Below are 19,650 nucleotides of genomic sequence, written 5' to 3' on the forward strand. Positions count from 1 at the left end.
TACTGACCTGGAGATATAAAGAAATCATGCCAGTATTTCCTCTGATTCAAAGCAGATTTGGAGGGACTTTCCAAATCTATTTTAAGCTTCACGTACGCGGCATCCATCGATTAAAAGGGGTGGATCAACGATTTTACTCATAGTAATGTAACACCTCAAATTGTGTTATAGTTCTTTATTCCATGGTGATGAAGTATATGTACAGTGTTCCCATAAGTAAGGGGCAAACGTGGTGACTACAGCTATGGGCACTTCCCTTCTGAATAGTGTTGTATCACAGGTACTTGTTTCTGTAAATGACTTATGACCTCTGTATACTAATAACAGATATTGAAGTTTTGTATTATTTGTTCCCGAATAATAAATTGAAGTTTTGCATGATTTGTGTCCGAATAATAGATTATATAAATAAAATCCACCACCAAAATCTGCTTTTTTCGAGGTTTTAAAAAAGGTGTATCATGTGTACATTTAAAAAAAATGACCAGCATGCAATGCACTGTTTCATGTGACATTATAAATATTTATCAATAATTAGTTTTATGTCAAAAGTTTTCATTAAATAACATTTTTCTTTAAATAAGATAACCCGAAATAATTTTCAACAAAAAATGATTACAAATAAAAGGCATATAAATATATCGTTCAGAGATACACAAGTGAAATGGTCAAGTGGTAACGACGTCGATCCCAACTGAAGAGGTCCCCGGTTCAATTCCCATCATTGCCTTTTTTTTTTAAACTTGAAATTAAATTTCCTCTAATGCTTTGTAGACAATTCGACAACAAGATGAGAGGTCTGGAGGAAGCGAAGAAAAAATATTACAACATTAAACAGAGAAGTATGAAAAAGATTTATCAATTTGTATTAAATTTAGCAATAGAAACATGTATCAAATCAATCTGAAGTTTTGGAAATATATTAATATATCAATTTTTTTAACCAATATTATCTTTTTTTATCATTATCATTATTGTTCATTTATTTTATTGTATGGTATTTTGATGAGATTATAAAAATTTTTTTAAATTAAAAACCTTATTTGAATAATTCAATCATATATTGTGTAAATCTCTAGCATCTATTTTCAATTAGACAAAGAAAAACTTGATTCAGTCAAAAAGCCCAAGACAGGAGGAGGTCCACCCCTCCCACCACTAACACCTGGGGAAGAGACTTTTCTGAACTTGTCAGTAGGCCAACCAAATGTCCATGGTTTAAATGGAGGTGTTGATTCTGATGGTACATATACATGTAGAATCACTATTCAATCTCAGACTTTTAACCTTGAAGTTATCCAAATTTGAAAGGTATATTTGTATTCACCTGAGGATGGATGTTAAAATCCAGAAAGCGCTAGTGATTTGAATATGTATGATTTGTTGTATGTACTGATATTGTGATATTGTTGATTATAGAGCAGCAGATTACCAACTCCATTCAAAATGAAAACAATACTTTCTGGTGAAAAGCGGTATCTTTGGAAGATTTCGTCCTCCTCCAGACTCTCAAGAGGATTACTAAGGTCCCGAAATACCCGAGGTCGTCTTAAAATGCGCTGATTTTGTCTCCTCTGACGTCTGCGTCTGATCATAGCAGCCATTTTTAATGCTTGAGAACGTTCTTAAGTCTGCATTTTTGTAGACTCAAATATTTGAGAATAAAACTGATTTTGAGAATTTTTTTTGTGCTCAACTTTTTTATGACGGCCGCTGAGTCTGAGAATGGGGAAGTTGAGAACATTCTCAGACTTGAGAATATTCTCAGACTTAAGTATGTTTTATGACGGCGGGGCCTGGAAAGTACGTTCTATATTTAGAACGATGTTTGGGAGAGTTCACCAGAAAGATGACGTCATAACCTGTTTACTCCTACTGTAGACTAAGAAGACTGTAAATTTTGTGACAAGAAGCATTCTACAGAATTACACTGGATATTACATTACCGGGGAGTAAACTTGACCGATTTCGACAGCGCTATAAACAGGCTTATTCTCGTATCTTCACCTTGCATAAGAATCCAACGCCACGATGAACAAACAACGGACACTGCTTTGTGAACTTTGAGATAGTAAATTTTATTGATGTATTAATTCTATTGATGTATTTTACTGTAAGTAATTGTAAATAAATTGTTAATGGTTTTTCCTGGCATTTTTCTTGACCCAAAACAACTGGAGGTTCGTCCGGGAATTTTTTTTTTTTTACAGGTTTGAATCCAACAAAAATCAACATGTTTTCGGTCACACGTCATCTTGATTCGCCTCCGTTCAGGTTTTTGATGCTTTGAAAAGATTGAGTTGGTTGAATTCTTTTAATACCGTAAGATTTATTAAATTTACAAAACATAAATCTTACGGTATTAAAAGAATTAGGCTGGACTTCAATAAAAGCCAGCCACAAATATAGTAGACTTGTACTATCTTTTACAATTTAATTCTACACTATTTGACCGTAACATTTCCACTTTGTACCCACAATACATTAATTCGCTTACACTTTTTAAAATGAAATTATATAGTGTTCTACCAACTTATTCAAGAACATCGACTTATTCAAATTCTTTTTTATCCACAATTAGAGATTGGAACATGCTAAATAAAGATATTCAAGACCCCCTCAAGGGGCCCTCAATGGATTTAAAAGTCCTAAACCATTACTATTCACGCCTCCTTCAAACGACATTTACAAAATAAGAACCGGAAAAGGTATTTAGTTAATCACACTAGGCTTCGTCTTCGTCTTAGTGGATTAAATGAACATTTATTCGAATTCAATAGTGTTCCTACAAAATTCTATAATAATTGCAACAGCAGGGCATTTGACTCTGTTGAAAATTTTATCTTGTATTGTAAGTTTTCAAGAAATGAGAGATTATTTATTCATTTCATGTCATAAAAGATAGTTTATGTCCATAAATATACATTTATAATATTGTTTCCAAATCATGTTATATATATATATATATATATATATATATATATATATATATATATATATATCGTAATGTGTATAAATTATTAGATGACATTTTTGAAGATTTCCATGTATTGCAAGAAATCATGATATTGCTTTAAGTACATTTCTAACACAATAATGTTGCATAAGTATTACGCCATATTAAACTTCCCTGATGACGTCATACAATGGAAAACTAGAGTATTTTAAGGAACACACATGTCGCGCACACTTATGGTGTATTTTGGAAGTTTTACTCCATCACAAAACGAGTGTCATTGGTAAGAGCTACGCTTGGGTCCTTTCGGTGGGTTTCGATTCCATTTCCACAGTTGTCGATCCGTTCCCAGACATTTCTTCATAGATACTGTTTTACCGTCTTCTGATAATTCTAGACACTGGTCGGATCCAACACGTTGAATTGTATTGTCCTGAGCAGAAAAGAAAAGTACGCGTGCATATCACACACAAATAAGGAAAAAAATCAACATCACGTGCACGGAGGATTCGTACGTATAGAGAATGTGAACGAGAACATTTGTCTGTAATCCACTGATTATTGATGTCAGATAGATTGTGTCTGGCCATACATTATTTTGTAAAGCATAAAAATCCACATTGCTCTAAATGCTATTCAAATAACAATAAAATACGTAAAATAAGTTGTATATGAACAAATGACTAGTAGGTGAAGATAAGGAGTCCGTTATGGTTGCACAACATACATGTTGTAATCTTGACTTAGATTTCATCTGCATTGTCTAGTTGTAATGAATTGTAAACAGATGAGTCTTTAGTTTAGATTTAAAGATACAGAGACTAACAGCAGTTCTGATATCATATGGTAGAGCATTCCACAGTTTTGGGCCAGCCACACTAAAAGCTCGAGTTTGAATCACAGATGAGGTGGTAAATAGCACTTGTAGTAGGCCGCAGAGTTCTGGAGGGAGCATAGGGTGGACTATAACAGTCTAATGGTTGTGTGTCTATGATGAGGTCTCAGCGGGGATTAGTTACTTTGTAAAGCATTTAGAAAACATTCCCGCCTTGTATGATAATTATTGTTTTATTCTATTGTATACATGATTATATCGTGTAGTTGAGTTTCATTAATATAGTGTAGTTGATTTCTATTTTATCGTGTAGATGATTCTGTCGTGTAGTTGAGTTTTATATTTATCGTGTAGTTGAATTTTATTCCACTGTGTACTTGAATATATCGTTTAGTTGAGTTTTATTAATATCGTGTAATTGAATTTTATTCCATTGTGTACTTGAATATATCGTTTAGTTGAGTTTTATTAATACCGTGTAGTTGAATTTTATTGTATAAGATGTTAACAAACCTCTCGATAAGTCCAGTTTTGATTTCCACCCACTCCGTGACAACTGTTAACGTTTAACACGTGACCATTACCATCCATACAGCCGTACAAGTCATGCCGTATCTCGCCTTTTTCTGTGTACAACCAGTACTACAAAAACAATCTCACAATCATTTCGCATGTTTAAGAAACACAAGACATGTCAACACAAAATATTGAATATAGCGAGCGTCTTATTCAATCCACGACGAGTTCACATCGATGATCTCTCGTTTTCCTATACAGTTAATTAATACCCTAATCTACTTTTACCACATAACGTAATGCTATAAGGCGTGTGCTCAGAAAATCTTCAATTTTAAATCGACTTGCACCTAGCATACGAATTAATTTGTGGCGCTTCACCCCAAACAAACAATCTACAAACGTGTAAGTCCAAAATCATAATTGTAAACATATTCCTTTATCAACTTTCATAGCCATATTCATGAAATAGTAAATTCTATGGATTCAAGATCCAAACCTTTTCTGACACACAGTGATAAAAAGACCGAGGAGAGAGAGAGAGAGAGAGAGAGAGAGAGAGAGAGAGAGAGAGAGAGAGAGAGAGAGAGAGAGAATTCACCTGATTTCCCTTCAGTCCGTGACAGCCAAACACTTTTATTGGTTTACCATTCACTTCCGCGTACCTGAACGGGCTTTCTAAACACAGGGGTTGGGTCTTGCTTCGAATCTGGAATGATTTCAATGATAAAACTTAGGTACGCCATCCATACGTGTAAAGATCAGATGAGACAATTTAACTTGACAGTTGATTGATTGGGTATTTGACAGTTGATTGATTGGGTATTTGACAGTTGATTGATTGGGATTTGACAGTTGATTGATTGGGTATTTGACAGTTGATTGATTGGGTATTTGACAGTTGATTGATTGGGTATTTGACAGTTGATTGATTGGGTATTTGACAGTTGATTGGTTGGGTATTTGACAGTTGATTGATTGGGTATTTGACAGTTGATTGATTGGGTATTTGACAGTTGATTGATTGGGTATTTGACAGTTGATTGATTGGGTATTGGTTAGCATCCTTTTCGGGATTTTTTCACTCATCTATGGGGACGTCACCTTTGACGGTGAAGGGCTAAAATATTTATGCCTCTACTCGACGCTTATGGCCTTTGAGCTGGGAGGGATTTTTATCGTGCCACACCTGCTATGACACTGGAGCTCGGTTTTTGCGGTCTCATCCGAAGGACTGCCCCCTTTAATCGCCTCTTACGACAAGCAAGGGATACTGAGGAGCTATTCTTGCCCGGATCCCCACGGACTAACTGGACAGTAGATATGAAATATCATATTAAAAGTTAACAGTGTATTATGTGCATATCCAGGCAAACTGAAAATAGAATCTAATACGATATTACTTTTAAGTTAAAAAAACCCCAATGATTAGATAGAGTTAGTCAACGAGAGTAAGGACAAAATTCCCAACACTGTGACGTAGACATGAGTTCTTGGTGTATTTCATTGATCTAGACAATGTTTATGAGTTCATCTGTACTGTCTTTGTGCGATAACGTTCTTTTATATCAGAAAGAAGACAATTAGTGGGGCATAATCTGTAAAAAAAAAATCTTGCACTTAATGATGTAAGCATCCAACTTTGCACAAATGCTCTTTATATATCACTTTAAGGAAAAAGAACGTTAGCCACTTCATTTTTTACATTGGCGGCCATTTTGAATCCAAGATGGCTGCCGTCATGAAATTAACACCGGCAATCTCGACTAAATAGGCTTTTTTTATGTCCAATATTCACTGAAACTGATAATGCAGCTCTCATGGGGGTAGAGTATGGCTCTAGTTTTCCTTAGATACCACCAAATGTACACATTTAGTGTCGGAAATAGAATTAAAGTCGAAAATATACAGAATTTCAAGAGAAAATTTATAATTTTCAAACAAAATTTTAATACTGAAATCTTTGCGCATCCCGCACTTTATTTACAAACACAACAATCGAACTCAAAATCATAAAGCTCCGAATTTTCTAGTTAGTGACCACCTTCAAGGATTGCCAATTGATGATGAATTATAACCAAAAAGATCCGGTCATAATAAACGCAACATCAGGCTGCAAAAAGGATAAGAATATTCAATGATACAAAATATGATATCAAAAGCAGTAACTCTGCAGTAATAAAATCAAGATTATGGCTCTTTTTAAAAGATGGTCGCCAATGTCAAAATAACACATGTACAGCAATATGTGTGGTCAAAGCAGTGACTCAGCAGTTCAAATTCAAATAATATTTGTGAGTCTGCAAAAATGTATTCAGGTGTAAACAGTATTGCATCCACATTTTGTCAACTGTTGGCAAGTCTGGGCAATTAGGGCAAGGGTAGTCCACAAAATTTCCCACGAATCGCCCATCTTGATCCAGCTCATTCCCCCGGACTAGCAGTTTCCATCTGGCACAACAACGTTTGTTCCCATATGCATCCAGCCTGATATGCAGCGCGCTTTACATGTTCGATCAAAATATCTTGCGCCGAATATCTTTGTTGCAGAGCACAGTTTCCTCTCGCGTAGGAACTACAATATTACCTTTGTGTTTGACGATTTTTACAGCAAGGAACGAAAATATTTCAGTCTTGTTCCTACTACCTCGTAGAAAACTTTGCCAATTAGGTGAAATTTTAAAGGAAGTGGTTACTCTGCGTCTAGATCCAACACCTCTTTTTAGATATTCTTTCTGCTTTTAAACTGTATGATCTGTAAACATCGAGAACAATTTGTCTCTCAAGAATATTTAAGAATAAGATTGGATTTTGGAAGCAAATTCCTTCGTACATTTAGCATATTCTTCAAACGTGTTGGATGTTCGATGTGGAATAGCATTAACCAAAGCTGATCCCATCAATGATGATAACTTCGACACCAGGAAGTATGTTTGGTAGTGTTGTTTAATCTTCCAAGTAATGGAACAAACTGCGACTTTTGACAGAAGTTTTCCGTTACCACTAAGTGACACAAGGAGTGCTTGGTTTTCATGCTTGTGTTAAGTTTGTTGTGATCACACTCTCTTGACTGACAGTATATGAAAAGTTTGCAAAAAAGTTGGCATTCTTCCTTCAAATGTTTCTGGTTTAGGTCTGTAAATGTTAGGTCTAGTTGTTGCCCGAAAAAGTCCGTTATGTTTTTCTTGATGGTATCATAGAATTTGGATTTCTCTCCTTTTAGTAAATTCTTCTTAAAGTCACCAAACGTTTCTTTGCCTTTGACTAGTGATCTGCAACCGTTTTTGCGGCACTTGGAAGAGCAATACTCTTAGTAACTAGTGTTAACAGCCCATGAGCTTGGTCAAATTGCTAAAGTGGACAATTCGTGACAGTATTTGTGAATGACGAAATTACCCTTACGAAATTTATCGTTGATTTGAGAATGGGAATGCTTTAGATTTACTATATCCGTGAGGTGAATTGGAAGCCATCCTTTTACGACCTCAAATTGTAAAACGCATATTGAAATGTGGAATACAAGTAAGTTCGGGATTAATCAAAATACCCGACTATTCATCCAATACCATTTTAAAAGTTCCGTGCAATCTGTACACCGTCCGGGTAACAAATGTCCTGTTACCCTCGGCTCGGCTTTCCCGCGCTGACACACCCTGTCTATTCAGGCGCGACTGTATGACTATAAAACAAAACAAATTCTTTTGGAGCTGGTCGGATAGTATTTGGAACACTACACATGTACTTGGAAACGTGGTATAGCTGGTATTGAACCCCATGCTGAGTTTCACAGCAGTGATGTCACCATTGTGTCCTGGTTGTACCATAACACACTTTTATTATCGAATTCCATTAATGTTTTTTAATCCTTAGAGAGGTACAAAAAAGACTTATAGAAGATAAATCCTCATTAACAAGGAACGAAGCAAGGATGTAAAGACTTGATACAGAAGATTCCGAAATACGAACTTCAAATTCCTCCAACTGTCACATAAATGGGTAATAAAACCTACTAAATGTTCCAAAAGTAAACATTTCCCAATTCATGCGTGATTAAGAACCACATATATGCATTTATAGTTGAAAGTATGCAGTTGAATCGAGACACAAACTGTTGACAGAGCTTTCATTATCAGAAATTTTTATTTGTTGACGACTAAGACGCCATCTTGAAAAATGGCCGCAATATTGAATTTTTCAGGTGGCTAACGTTCTTTCTGGAAATAATGATGTCTGAGAAGTATGCATTCTTGCATCACTAAGTGCAAGATTTATATATATTTTTGACATAATCTGTCCCACTAAATATTACAACACATAGTACGTACCTTTTAAACAGAATTCAAACGTGTTCAATGAAAATGTAAAAAATAAAATAAAATAATGGGAAAACAAACAGTGTATCACATTGTTTTACACTTTAACTATGCTATGTTATCGCAATATACTGAGTATTCCAAAAATATGTATATACATAAATCATATATGTTCATCATAAAAGAATTTGTTTCCTTGTTTTAAAAAGCAGTTTCTTTCCATATATCAGACTTTACATTGTATCTATGTTGTTTCTAGCCACAAGGCAGGGTTTTTGTTCCATCGTCAGGTTCACGAAACGTGCTTTTCGATTGAGCGACATAAATTTTATTTTTGATCTCAATACATAGCTCTTGTCTATACCCAAAGGCATCTTGGTTGGTCAATTCAGGATCTATTTCACATCTCAATATCGTCACAAATTATAACAGGTCAGAACAGATTGTACGGGGGTGTTTGATATAATGGATCAATGACGTATTATCACAGTCTAATGATCAAGTACAGAGTATGACGTTTCTGCTATTTGATATTGATTAGTTACCTCCGTAAAATAATTAAACCTGCGAAGAAAATGGGAGGTCACCGATTAAACAATAAATTATTGAATGTGTTGCTCTCCACCTTTAACTTGCAGAACACGGGCCTGTTTGAGATATTGCTTGACTTCGGCCTCGCCCGATAACATCTGACCAGGTCCCGTACAGCCCCAAGTAAACCTAATCAAAAGTCAGTAATGATATATTGCCATTTCATTAATTTACAAATGGATCGACAAACCTCTCCCGAGTACAAGGTCTCGGCTGGAACAATGAGCTCAGGGTAAATGTTGACCAGGAACCAATCAAAACGCTTGCACTTTAACCTCTCTCGTAGGATTTGCCGTGCTCGTACATCCCCATAGTCGCCCTGTGACGTAATAATCATACTGTTAAGTATTTGCGTCTCATTTGTGACAATCGTAACTTTACGACAGCCTATGCATCTTCGCTAGCCAAGGGTTTTCGGTCCACTCCGCTCCCCTGAGGTTGACCGGAAACCCCTGGCTAGCGAAGATGCTGCCTATAGGGCTATCTTAAATCAATAAATAAGTTGTTTTCTTTCATCTAACTAAAAATGGCTGCCCTCATGCAATCAGGATATTTAGAGAAAAAATGAAGACAAACCCTCTCGTCCTCATCGAAGTTTTTCTAACTACTTACATGTAACGAAATATTTTAATTTAGTAAAATAGAACGCTTGTATTTTAAGTTATGTCTTATGGAAGTTTTAATCATAAGTCAGAATCCCCTCTAAAATATGTAGTAAAACCGTTAGTTACTAATTGACCACATATAACCGTTTAAGTATAAGTAGTTACATATCACATATGCTTTTAAATTAAGGTTTGTGTTTTCCTAATCATGCATCCATCTTATGCATAGTTCATGTTGTTTTTAAAATTAGTACATAAATTAGGTACATGTATACTAGTATCTTAGATATTTTTTTTCCATTACAGTGAAAAGTTTAGCAGTGAAATCAATGCTTCAGGAAAATATAAATTTACAAGGCATAAATATTCATATCTCATTTGTTTTACTTGTATCATTCTTCTTGAGTTTCTTTATAATCAATTACAAACAGCTTTATACTAAATATTGCGTAAAATCGAATTAGACAATCGGTTTGAAACTTTGGTAATTTACTTTTTATACATACAAGTGTGTAGTTAATTTGTTGGTAGTAATATTCTTTGAAGTCGTCCAGCCAAACTTCCGCCATGCGCACATTATTGCTTCTGACAACATTGGCCTTTGATCCCCATGAATATGGCGGGTGCTTTCGGAACACGTGACCAACATGAGAACATGGGGCTGTTAAGAGTGTACCGCCGCAGAGCCAGATCTAAAGAAAAATGTTAATCTTGTTATGCGACATAAATAGGGTACTATCGTCTGCTACATTCCAAATCCAATACTCGTAGAGAAATTGTGGAGTGACGATATGAAACGGAAACTACAACGACCACGTGATTCTTATGTATGTATGCATGCATAACATGAATAATGTCTGTCCAAACTCCACTACTTGGAGAACACTGTCTAACAAATATACCCGGTGAATTTATTTGATTTTTTTTATTCTAAGAAAACTGAAAGTCTGAGTGCTAAATAAAGGGATAATTCAGGGAATATTTGTTACCTTTTATAAATCTGCTTATTTATTCGTTCGAGACTTTTTCAATAACGGAGAACGTCAACAGCTATTTAGTATATAGGTCTAGGTAGAGTGCCAGAACGTTAGACTTACATGTAAATTGATAGTAAACCTCAAGGCCGTGCTATTTATAGTATCAACGCCTATTACAATACAATAGTTCCATCTGAAGGCCATATCCGAAAGATCCGAGACTTTCAGTTCCCATGTTAAGTGTATGAAGATACAGGCACTACCTATGAAGATACAGGCACTACCTATGAAGATACAGACAATAACTAGTATGTGAAACGTCTTATGTTTGGCACGGCGTCAGGGATCGAATCCGTATCTCCCGATTACAGTAAGTAACAAAGACCGGTTTATTTCTAACGTATATAATGATGGTCTCATAACATCAAAGTAAAACAAATCTCTAATCGCATTCCAGTTCTTTTCAAATCATTTGAATACATGCAACCTTGATCCTTTTGGCATAAAATTGTAAAGGAGTAATCAACTCTTCATCTAAAATGACATCATTAAAGGTCAAATGTAATGTAGCATCATCAGGAAACCATCCTTACCACGTGACGCAATACTCAAAAGGCAACTGACGGGTGGATAGCGTGTATAGATCTTACTGTGCATAACCACCATCCACTCTGTCCAATTAATCCAGTGGAGTTCTGGGTTAGAATATATACTCAGTACCCGTTGCTTGACGTAAGAGGCGACTAAATGGGGCGGCCCTTCGAATGAGATCGCAAAAACCGAGGTCCCGTGTTACAGCAGGCGTGGCACAATAAAGATCCCTCCCAGCTCAAAGGCCGTAAGCGCCGAGCATAGGCCCAAATTTTTCAGACCTTCACCTGCTATGGTGACGTCTCCATATGAGTGAAAAATTCTCGATTAAATAATATACAATCAGTACTATTTAATTAAATATAGAACCATTAATTTTTCCAAAATGTTATTTCCCAGCCGATCACCTTCACGAAAGGTGAAGATAACGAACAGTGATCAACCTCATAACTCCTATAAGTAATACAAAATTAGGAGGAATAAGCACCCCCTGTCGACCGGTCACACCCGCCGTGAGACCTATCAGGTAAACATAGTTATCTGTAGTCAAAATCAGTGTGCCAAGAACGGCATAACAATCGGCATGAAACATGTCAGGCATAGGTCGTTCTAAATAAATAGTTTCTACTTTCTGTATGTTTTTGCAAGTTTACAGAAAATATTTTGCCAATATCTCGTCAGACTAATTTGTCGGATTCTGCCCCCCCCCCCCCCCCCCCCCCCGATCCGCGCTTTTAATGAAAGGTGAAGATAACGAACAGTCATCAACTCCTATAAGCAATACAGTAAGATAGTTGGGCAAACATGGACCCCTGGATATACTTGAGGTGGGATCAGGTGCCTAGGAGAAGTAAGCATCCCCTGTCGAGTGGTCACACCCGCCGTAAGCCCTACATCTTGATCAGGCCGGTAAACGGAGTTATACGTAGTCAAAATTATTGTGCCAAGAACGGCCTAACAATTGGCATGCAATACGTCAGACAGCATTTGACCCAAATGATAGGTTGTATTGGCAAACTAAATCGTTATAACGACCATAGAATTTGCGAAATGCTGACTGAGTTCGTTCCTGAAGTCATTCCTTGGACACATCAAAAGGGAAAATGTGTACATTATAAAGATGGACAATACCCTGAACGAGATCTCCAGGTTTTCACCGCCCCATATGTCCATGCCCTCATCATAAGTCCCAAGGTACTCAAAATATTTCCTGCTGATGGCGAACAGACCCCCAGCCATGGTTGGAGACCTTAGAAATTGAAGAACAAAATAGACAAAGTTGAATTTATACAAAACTCGAATAGAATTAGATGTTCTTTATTTGAACATGCGACCCTACAAGTATTCAAATGCTAATCCTGTTGATCCTAAGTGAGACTTTAAAAACCACAACAAACAGATCGTCCTCTTTGACACGTACTACATTGTATAAAATCCAATGCATGATACTACAATGTCTGTCAAAGTTGATATACGAAATTTGAACTTCATTATAACAGGCTATATTACACAGTAAATGTGCAAGACTTAAAAAGTGAAATACAAAATACATGTATGTGTATGCACGCGAGTTTGAAATTATAATTTACACAGTTTGAGGTGGCAGGGGACAGTTTCTTTGGTTTTGAAACATGTGGATAGGGGGTATACACCAAAGTCAGATTATGACAGACTAATGAAAAATCATATTTCCCTTTTATGTCAATACTTGTATTTCATATTAGTGTAGTTAATAAATTATGACCCTAAATTACATGTAATCTATAAATACTGGTGCTGGTGCACAAAACATGCTCTGAGCAGGTTCCCCTTTTTTGCTTTGATTTTCCCTCATTTGGGCTAATCCGCACCACCCCCACACCATCACAGTACCAAACATGGGGATTTAGACACTGTGCACAATCAAGAACCCTATCTGCCCTTCTCAAAAATCTACCTCTCATATGGGGCCATCCACCTTCCCTCACAGCTACAGACCTTTTGCTAGACCCTGCATGTTTTCACCGGAATTTCTTCAGCAACTGACCACGTGTCTTAGTTTCGTATTTGCACCCATCTATATGCTAGGAATCATGGTGACACCTACATGTTGTAAATCAACATTTTTACTAAGCACTCAGCTACATTTGACATGCATCCTAAAATTATTGTATACATTTTTACACATGTAATATCACTTCAAATACAGGGTAATTCCATTTTTTGAAAAAGTTGACCGGGCCTATAGTCCGAAACTGTCCCCTGCTACCTGAGATTTCATGGTGCTAAGTAAGGCGGGAATCTACAAATGGAGCTAAATATAGAACACGATAAATGAAGATCCTGTTCACACTCTACCGGGCAGGAAGGTGGTGTTTATATTGTCGTCGCATCTTCTCTGATTTGGGAATCGGATGCCACGTGAATGATAGTGACCAATCAAATCCACCGACGTTTGTGGCCTCGGCGGTTTGAAATGAATACTGGAAGTGATCCCGATCTATCCCGTCTATGACGGGTGTCATGACAGTGCTCCAGTTTGCGGCGATGGGGTCTAGTAGGGGTTCTATCCACCCTGTAAGAGATTAAAACTGGACTTATTCACCACGCGAACACTGTAAAATAACTAAGTGACTTGTGTTTATCTGGTTAGGGCATACCTGTTCCTTGCGAACAGAGAAGGCGAACCAACTCCGAAAGCAAGCGAATTTACAACGTATTAATATCCATTACAGCTATCGTCTATATCTGATAATAACAACTGGTGATTTAGGACTAAGGGGGGGGGGGGGTAGGCAATGGTGTACATGTTATTTCTGTCTATTTTGTTTTCAGTTTCGAGATCATCTCCCAAAATATTACTGGTGAATTTTGATTGGCGAAGAAGACCATTCATAGAATGTTGTGGGTTAAAAGTGCATACCGTCAGTGCATTCGATATGAGAGTCTAGAAATACAAGGACGTCACCGGAAGCCGCCTGATACCCCAGTAGACGTGCCCGAATCAATCCCTGCCGCCCCGGGGCTCGGACTACTTTGACTTTCCTAAACTGGCTTAGGAACTCATCTAATGGGTCTTTTAGGTGATCTGTCAAATTAATAAAACCAGATAATGATGCACAAATCTCACCTTTGTTAATGTTGTATAATGATAAACTGTTTAAATTATTTTTACAATTGAATTTTATAGATTGAGACAAATTAAATTATCAATTTTCTTACCCATGGTCGAGAAATCATCCACAAGAATAATTTCTCTTAAAAGTCTGGAGGGTGTTCGATTTAGAATACTGTATATGCTCCGAAGGAGAACACTCCAAGCCTCGTTATGAAATGTAATCACGATACTGACACCCGGTAAGTTCTCGCTGTACGTCATTCCAAGGCATCTAAAATTCATGGAGGATTTAGACACAGCTGAGGAACCCGATATCAGGGTCCCACCTTACAAACTATGTATATTTGTACATTTCGTAGGTTTCATGGCGCAATTTAAGAAGGAAAGGATATTTTAAAATGGTTTATTTAACTGCCATGTTCAGCGATGTCTTGCGTTCGTTTTTTTTTAAATTATAGAGGTCAGAAGAGTGATAATTCTATAAAAAGTTTGTCTCCAAGTAAACCGACTTCATTAATTGTATGTGTGGAGATCAAAGTAGATAGACCATGGTGTTCTATTGTTGTCTGATATCTTACTGTTTGTCTCTAGGGTCCACCAGTGTTCGCTGTAGAGATATTCTGTTGCTGACGTACTCGTTGAAGTCGTTATTTTTCCATCCCTTTTCATATTCCAACTTTTCTTCTGTATTCAATTTTGTTTTGTCGACTATAAAAGGTTTGCCCATCTCCCCTGTTGAAAATAGAAGTCATTATGAAAACTCTTTTGTTTGTTTTGAAATTTAATTCACTCAAATATTACAACTGTAAATTGCCAGCTGTAGGTAGAGTGTCACTTAGTAGAAGTTTTGATGAGATTACTTTATGGCCCATGTTTTTTGAAGAAAAAAATGAATAAAAATGAAATGCAAACATTTTAAAACTTATCAAAAATTCATAATTTAATCATTTGCAGTTTTGTGCTTTGTATTTGTTTTCGAAAAGAACATTAATTTTGCAATACATGACAGAAATACGGTACCCTTAACTGATTGAGTATACAAGAAAATATTGAGGGTTTGTGTTGTTTTATCTTCTATTTCACCGCGTGTTGCATTCAGTACTATGTAAAACCATTCTTTGATATCTAATTACTTATATGCAAAGAAACATTATACTATGATATGATTGTGGTACTCAGTGCAACACGTATCTAAATATTACCGAGTCTCTTCATTTTGCGATTATACGAGTCGTAGTGAATCTGTACAAAAAATTGTTATAAAATCCACACATTTAGAAAAAGTTCAAACTGCAACACAAAGTTATACTTTTATGAAATTATAAGTCACAATTTCAACATGGCTCAAGGTAGGGACAAAGGTTGATAATTTTGTTACCAAATGTTACCGACTAAATGTACGAGAGGATAAAATGAAATGAATATTGAAATGAAATTAAAACGTTTAAGGATTAAACAGGTCTTGTTTGAGATTGTAGTTTTATTTTCTATTCGAGAGTATCGAGGGTTCTTTCTTCATGTCAATATCTGCCATTTGCATAGAAAGACACATGACTTTCACTTGCATTGTCACCTGACTGAAATGTCTGGAAAGGAGATCTGTTCTGTGTTCTAAATGTGGGCTCCATCTGGATCCGCCCCACTTTACTAGGTAGCTAAAGCATACATGTATATCACTCTACTTAGATAACCAAATCAATTTTACAAGCCTTACTTTCTACAGAAAACCTTTACTAGCAAAGATAGTAGACCCTTTATACTCAGGCAAAAATGCTTCTTAAGTATTTCACATATGCTTTTCATGCTTGTAAATTTCACGTTAACGTTTCACATGAATATCAATTCACATTTGATGCTCTTCTTTTTACGTGAAATTCATGCTAAAAATTCACTTGAATTACACGTGAGGCACATTTGCCGGTATTGTTTCCACATATTGATCTGAGAAAAGTTGTTTGACTCAAATGATTGCAGGTAATATTCAAATCCAGGCAAGGAAATGCTCATTAATGAGTTGTATCTTGTATCCGTCATTACATTTGTGTTAGAGTAAACTAAAATTGAAGAAATTGAGAGAGATATCTGACATTAGAATGTGTATAGTCATTACATTGGGTATAATGCATATTTATTTTATACTTTACTACATATATATTAATTGTATACTCGCGTACAGAAGATTGTTGGCGCGAGAAAAAAAATCAGTATTCTAATTCATGATAATTAAATGCATCGTGTAAAGAACAGTTGGGGGGGGGGGGGGGGGGGGGGGGGCTTCGTCCCTTTCAATCCAATAAACTGTAATCAAAATGATGTAACATACACATCTTTGTAGATGATTTCTAAACAGTACAAAGGAAATGAATGAATTTCTTACATGTACATATCGAACTGCCCGTATACTACACCCCGTAAAATCCTGGATCCACAACTTATACTATACCTGGGTCGTTTTTGTCCACTACAGGTTTTTTGGCCGGTGCAGAGTCCTCTTGATCATCGACAAATTTAGACAAAGAAGAATCCAGTGAATCGTCGTCCTTGTCATCCATCTTCAACCTTATAACTCGTCGTTGACTACGAAAAACAGTCCTGACTTCATGGTGCCCCGAGAATTTGTTCATAAACACCCTTTCTCCAATAAAGTCCCTCTCCTTCGGCAAATTCAAATGATTTGATGGCGAGCGGTGGAATAACAATTTGGTGAGAAAGAAAATGACTGTACAAATGAGAACCCCTCTCTTGAGGTAGCGCTTTATAAAGCGTTGTTTCATAACTGTGAATAAAGATGCAAGTGTTTATTTTACTGTAAGATCCACGTCGTAAAGCTACATCAATCTATAACAGATGTCACGTGTCAAATATTTGTATCTAGTTTTGGATCTTTGTTCGATTCGGATTTTTATGTCAATGAAAATACTGTGAAAATGGTATGTTTGTCCGTTACCATATATAAAATATAGACCAGAAAATTGTAGTAAACCGAGTCATTGTATTCTGGGTAAAATAATGGTGTTATTAACAATTAGATTGCGGAGACGATTCAAATCAATGTTTGAGCACATCACACAATTATAATGGGCAACAGCTGATGGTGAGAATCCGTCTATTAAAAATCAGTAGCTGTGTGTTAAAGGTTACGATACATAACGTCCAGACGGGAATGTCGTGTCATATCAAGAGACATCGATAGTTTTATGTAAATACAAGAAGATGGCGTATAAATATATATCTTAAATTTTAAAAATACATGAAGGTATGAACTGAGACACATCACTCCAGTATGTTTCAGGAAACGCCCACGCGCTGCATGAAAAGTATCCCGCCGCGAAGCCTCGCAGTTCATACCCCCATGTATTTTCAAATAATTATGGAAGTTACTTTCTACATTTACATTCTACTTTCATTTCTGTCGGAATTCCCAGTCGTAAAAATAGACGTACTATATTTATCAAGATTCATACACGCATTGTTCACAACTGCAACACATTCATGAGGAAATGGCTATCATGTGTAAAGATATCAAAACATTGGAAAATTAATGTGAATATACCATGCCATTTAATGACTTGTGTATCCTAACAATATTAAATCAATAAATGGTGTATTTTATATTTAGTACAACTTTTTGTAATTTCCTTTGCGTTGTATTTAATTTATCCTTGACTTAGTGCCTTCTTCCTAATTAGTAACTTCCAGGGATTCACTCAGTATCGTTTGGATTTTAGAAAAAACCCACTGCGCATTTCTTGAAATCTCGCCCCCATTAGCAATATCAGTACACGGTTGGATGTTCCATCAGTATATTGTACAGTGGTGGATCCAAATCTGTTAGAGACCTTCATGATATTAACGATGATTATTGATCTTATATTGAAGCCTACGTTTTCCCTGTAGTTCGTTGTGACTGATAAAGTGTACATTTTAGATAATGCCCCTTTGCCATTAAGTCCTTAGAGAAATAATAATACATGTAACATTTGGGTAGAATTATTTTATCATAAAAATACATAAAATATACAGTTATTTACAAATCTAACTAAACACAAATAAAGTTATAAAACGATTAATGCTTTGTAATAGCTCTCTGTACTAGGTAATAATTACTATCATCATTGATACATACAAGTTCTTACGTTACTATCATCATTCATTTCCGTTACTATATCATCCTCGCTGTTTTTTCAACGACGAATTTTCTGTTCATTTGAGCCGTATCAAAGATAAAATAACACCTGATCGTAATTGTTGCTAGTGTATGATATTTCTTTCCTATATATCATTCGCAAATAAACAATACAAATAGATATAATAAGTAAACATGGTTTTACCCGAATTTCCTTCCGCCATCTTGGGATGATAGTAACGATCGCTACTATCATCAGTTTAATACCAGTGCTCTATAATACTTTATGTAATAGAACTTCTTACCCCAGCTCATAAAATGAAGTCCGTAATAGCTTCACATTGACTGAAAATTGTAAAACCGTCTGCACTTTCACCATCACAACCATTTTGATCGGTGCCACTAACTACCCAAATTAACAGCATTATCATAAATCGTCAAACACCTGTTTTACTGTGGTTTAGGTAAAAATAGACGTAATAAGACATTTGTATATTTATAAAGACTTGTTATTAGCATAATTTATGTACTATAATGAATCAATATTGATACAAATTAGTATTTGAGTCTCTAAATAGTTATAGGTCCTTTCATCCTTTTTGGGTAATTAGTCGTACCTAATGTATTGGCTGTGATAGTGAAATACAAATTTCAGTCAATTGGAGCTATTACGAACTTCATTTTATGAACTGGGGTAAGAAATTCATTATAGAAATGATATGTAATGCTGCAGATTCTATGTAATAGCTTGTTGCAATGCTCAAACATTCTGTTTAGTCGTATAGTGCCAGGGCCCAGCTAAAAGTCGACCAAAAATAATAGGTATTTTTCCGAATTCATTTCTGCACATCTTGGGAAGTATACGGAATTTCTGGATGAACTTTGGTAGTAATATAGATTGATTATGTATGAATATATTACAATACAAAGTAGAATTTTATATCAATTGGTTTATTGTTTTTACATCGGCTAACTTGGGTACCCTATATTAAGAGTTCCATACCTTTACTCTTTAATAGTGAATTCAACCCTAAGCGATGCAT

General features: G+C 35.9%; 1 protein-coding gene and 1 long non-coding RNA gene across 2 annotated transcripts; one reads left to right on the top strand and one right to left on the bottom strand.

The window, feature by feature from the left end:
- The first annotated feature begins 1,100 nt into the window (after nt 1-1,100).
- On the top strand, nt 1,101-1,681 carry LOC130050738 (uncharacterized). Its single transcript, XR_008798992.1, has 2 exons — nt 1,101-1,243; nt 1,420-1,681. It is a non-coding gene; the product is annotated as an uncharacterized LOC130050738 (long non-coding RNA).
- A 1,181-nt stretch (nt 1,682-2,862) lies between these two features.
- LOC125665851 (polypeptide N-acetylgalactosaminyltransferase 5-like) lies at nt 2,863-17,295 on the bottom strand. Its single transcript, XM_048898759.2, has 11 exons — nt 16,925-17,295; nt 15,060-15,213; nt 14,586-14,752; nt 14,287-14,451; nt 13,722-13,938; nt 12,516-12,633; nt 10,323-10,508; nt 9,402-9,530; nt 4,909-5,016; nt 4,305-4,433; nt 2,863-3,389 (listed from the first exon to the last, which is right to left on the bottom strand). The coding sequence occupies exons 1-11, from the start codon at nt 17,253-17,255 to the stop codon at nt 3,234-3,236; spliced, it is 1,860 nt and encodes a 619-aa protein (XP_048754716.2). The 5' UTR covers nt 17,256-17,295; the 3' UTR covers nt 2,863-3,233.
- Between the last annotated feature and the right edge of the window lie 2,355 nt (nt 17,296-19,650).

Source organism: Ostrea edulis, chromosome 10 (assembly GCF_947568905.1).
Source record: "Ostrea edulis chromosome 10, xbOstEdul1.1, whole genome shotgun sequence".
Classification (NCBI taxonomy): Eukaryota; Metazoa; Mollusca; class Bivalvia; order Ostreida; family Ostreidae; genus Ostrea; species Ostrea edulis.

Excerpts from the sequence above, each read along its gene's own strand:
- LOC125665851 (XM_048898759.2), bottom strand. The coding sequence starts at position 17,255 with ATGAAACAACGCTTTATAAAGCGCTACCTCAAGAGAGGGGTTCTCATT. Across the intron at positions 14,753-15,059 it reads GTGGACCCTAGAGACAAACA|ATGCCTTGGAATGACGTACA; the intron begins GTAAGATATCAG and ends CATGAATTTTAG. Across the intron at positions 14,452-14,585 it reads GGATGATTTCTCGACCATGG|ATCACCTAAAAGACCCATTA; the intron begins GTAAGAAAATTG and ends TTAATTTGACAG.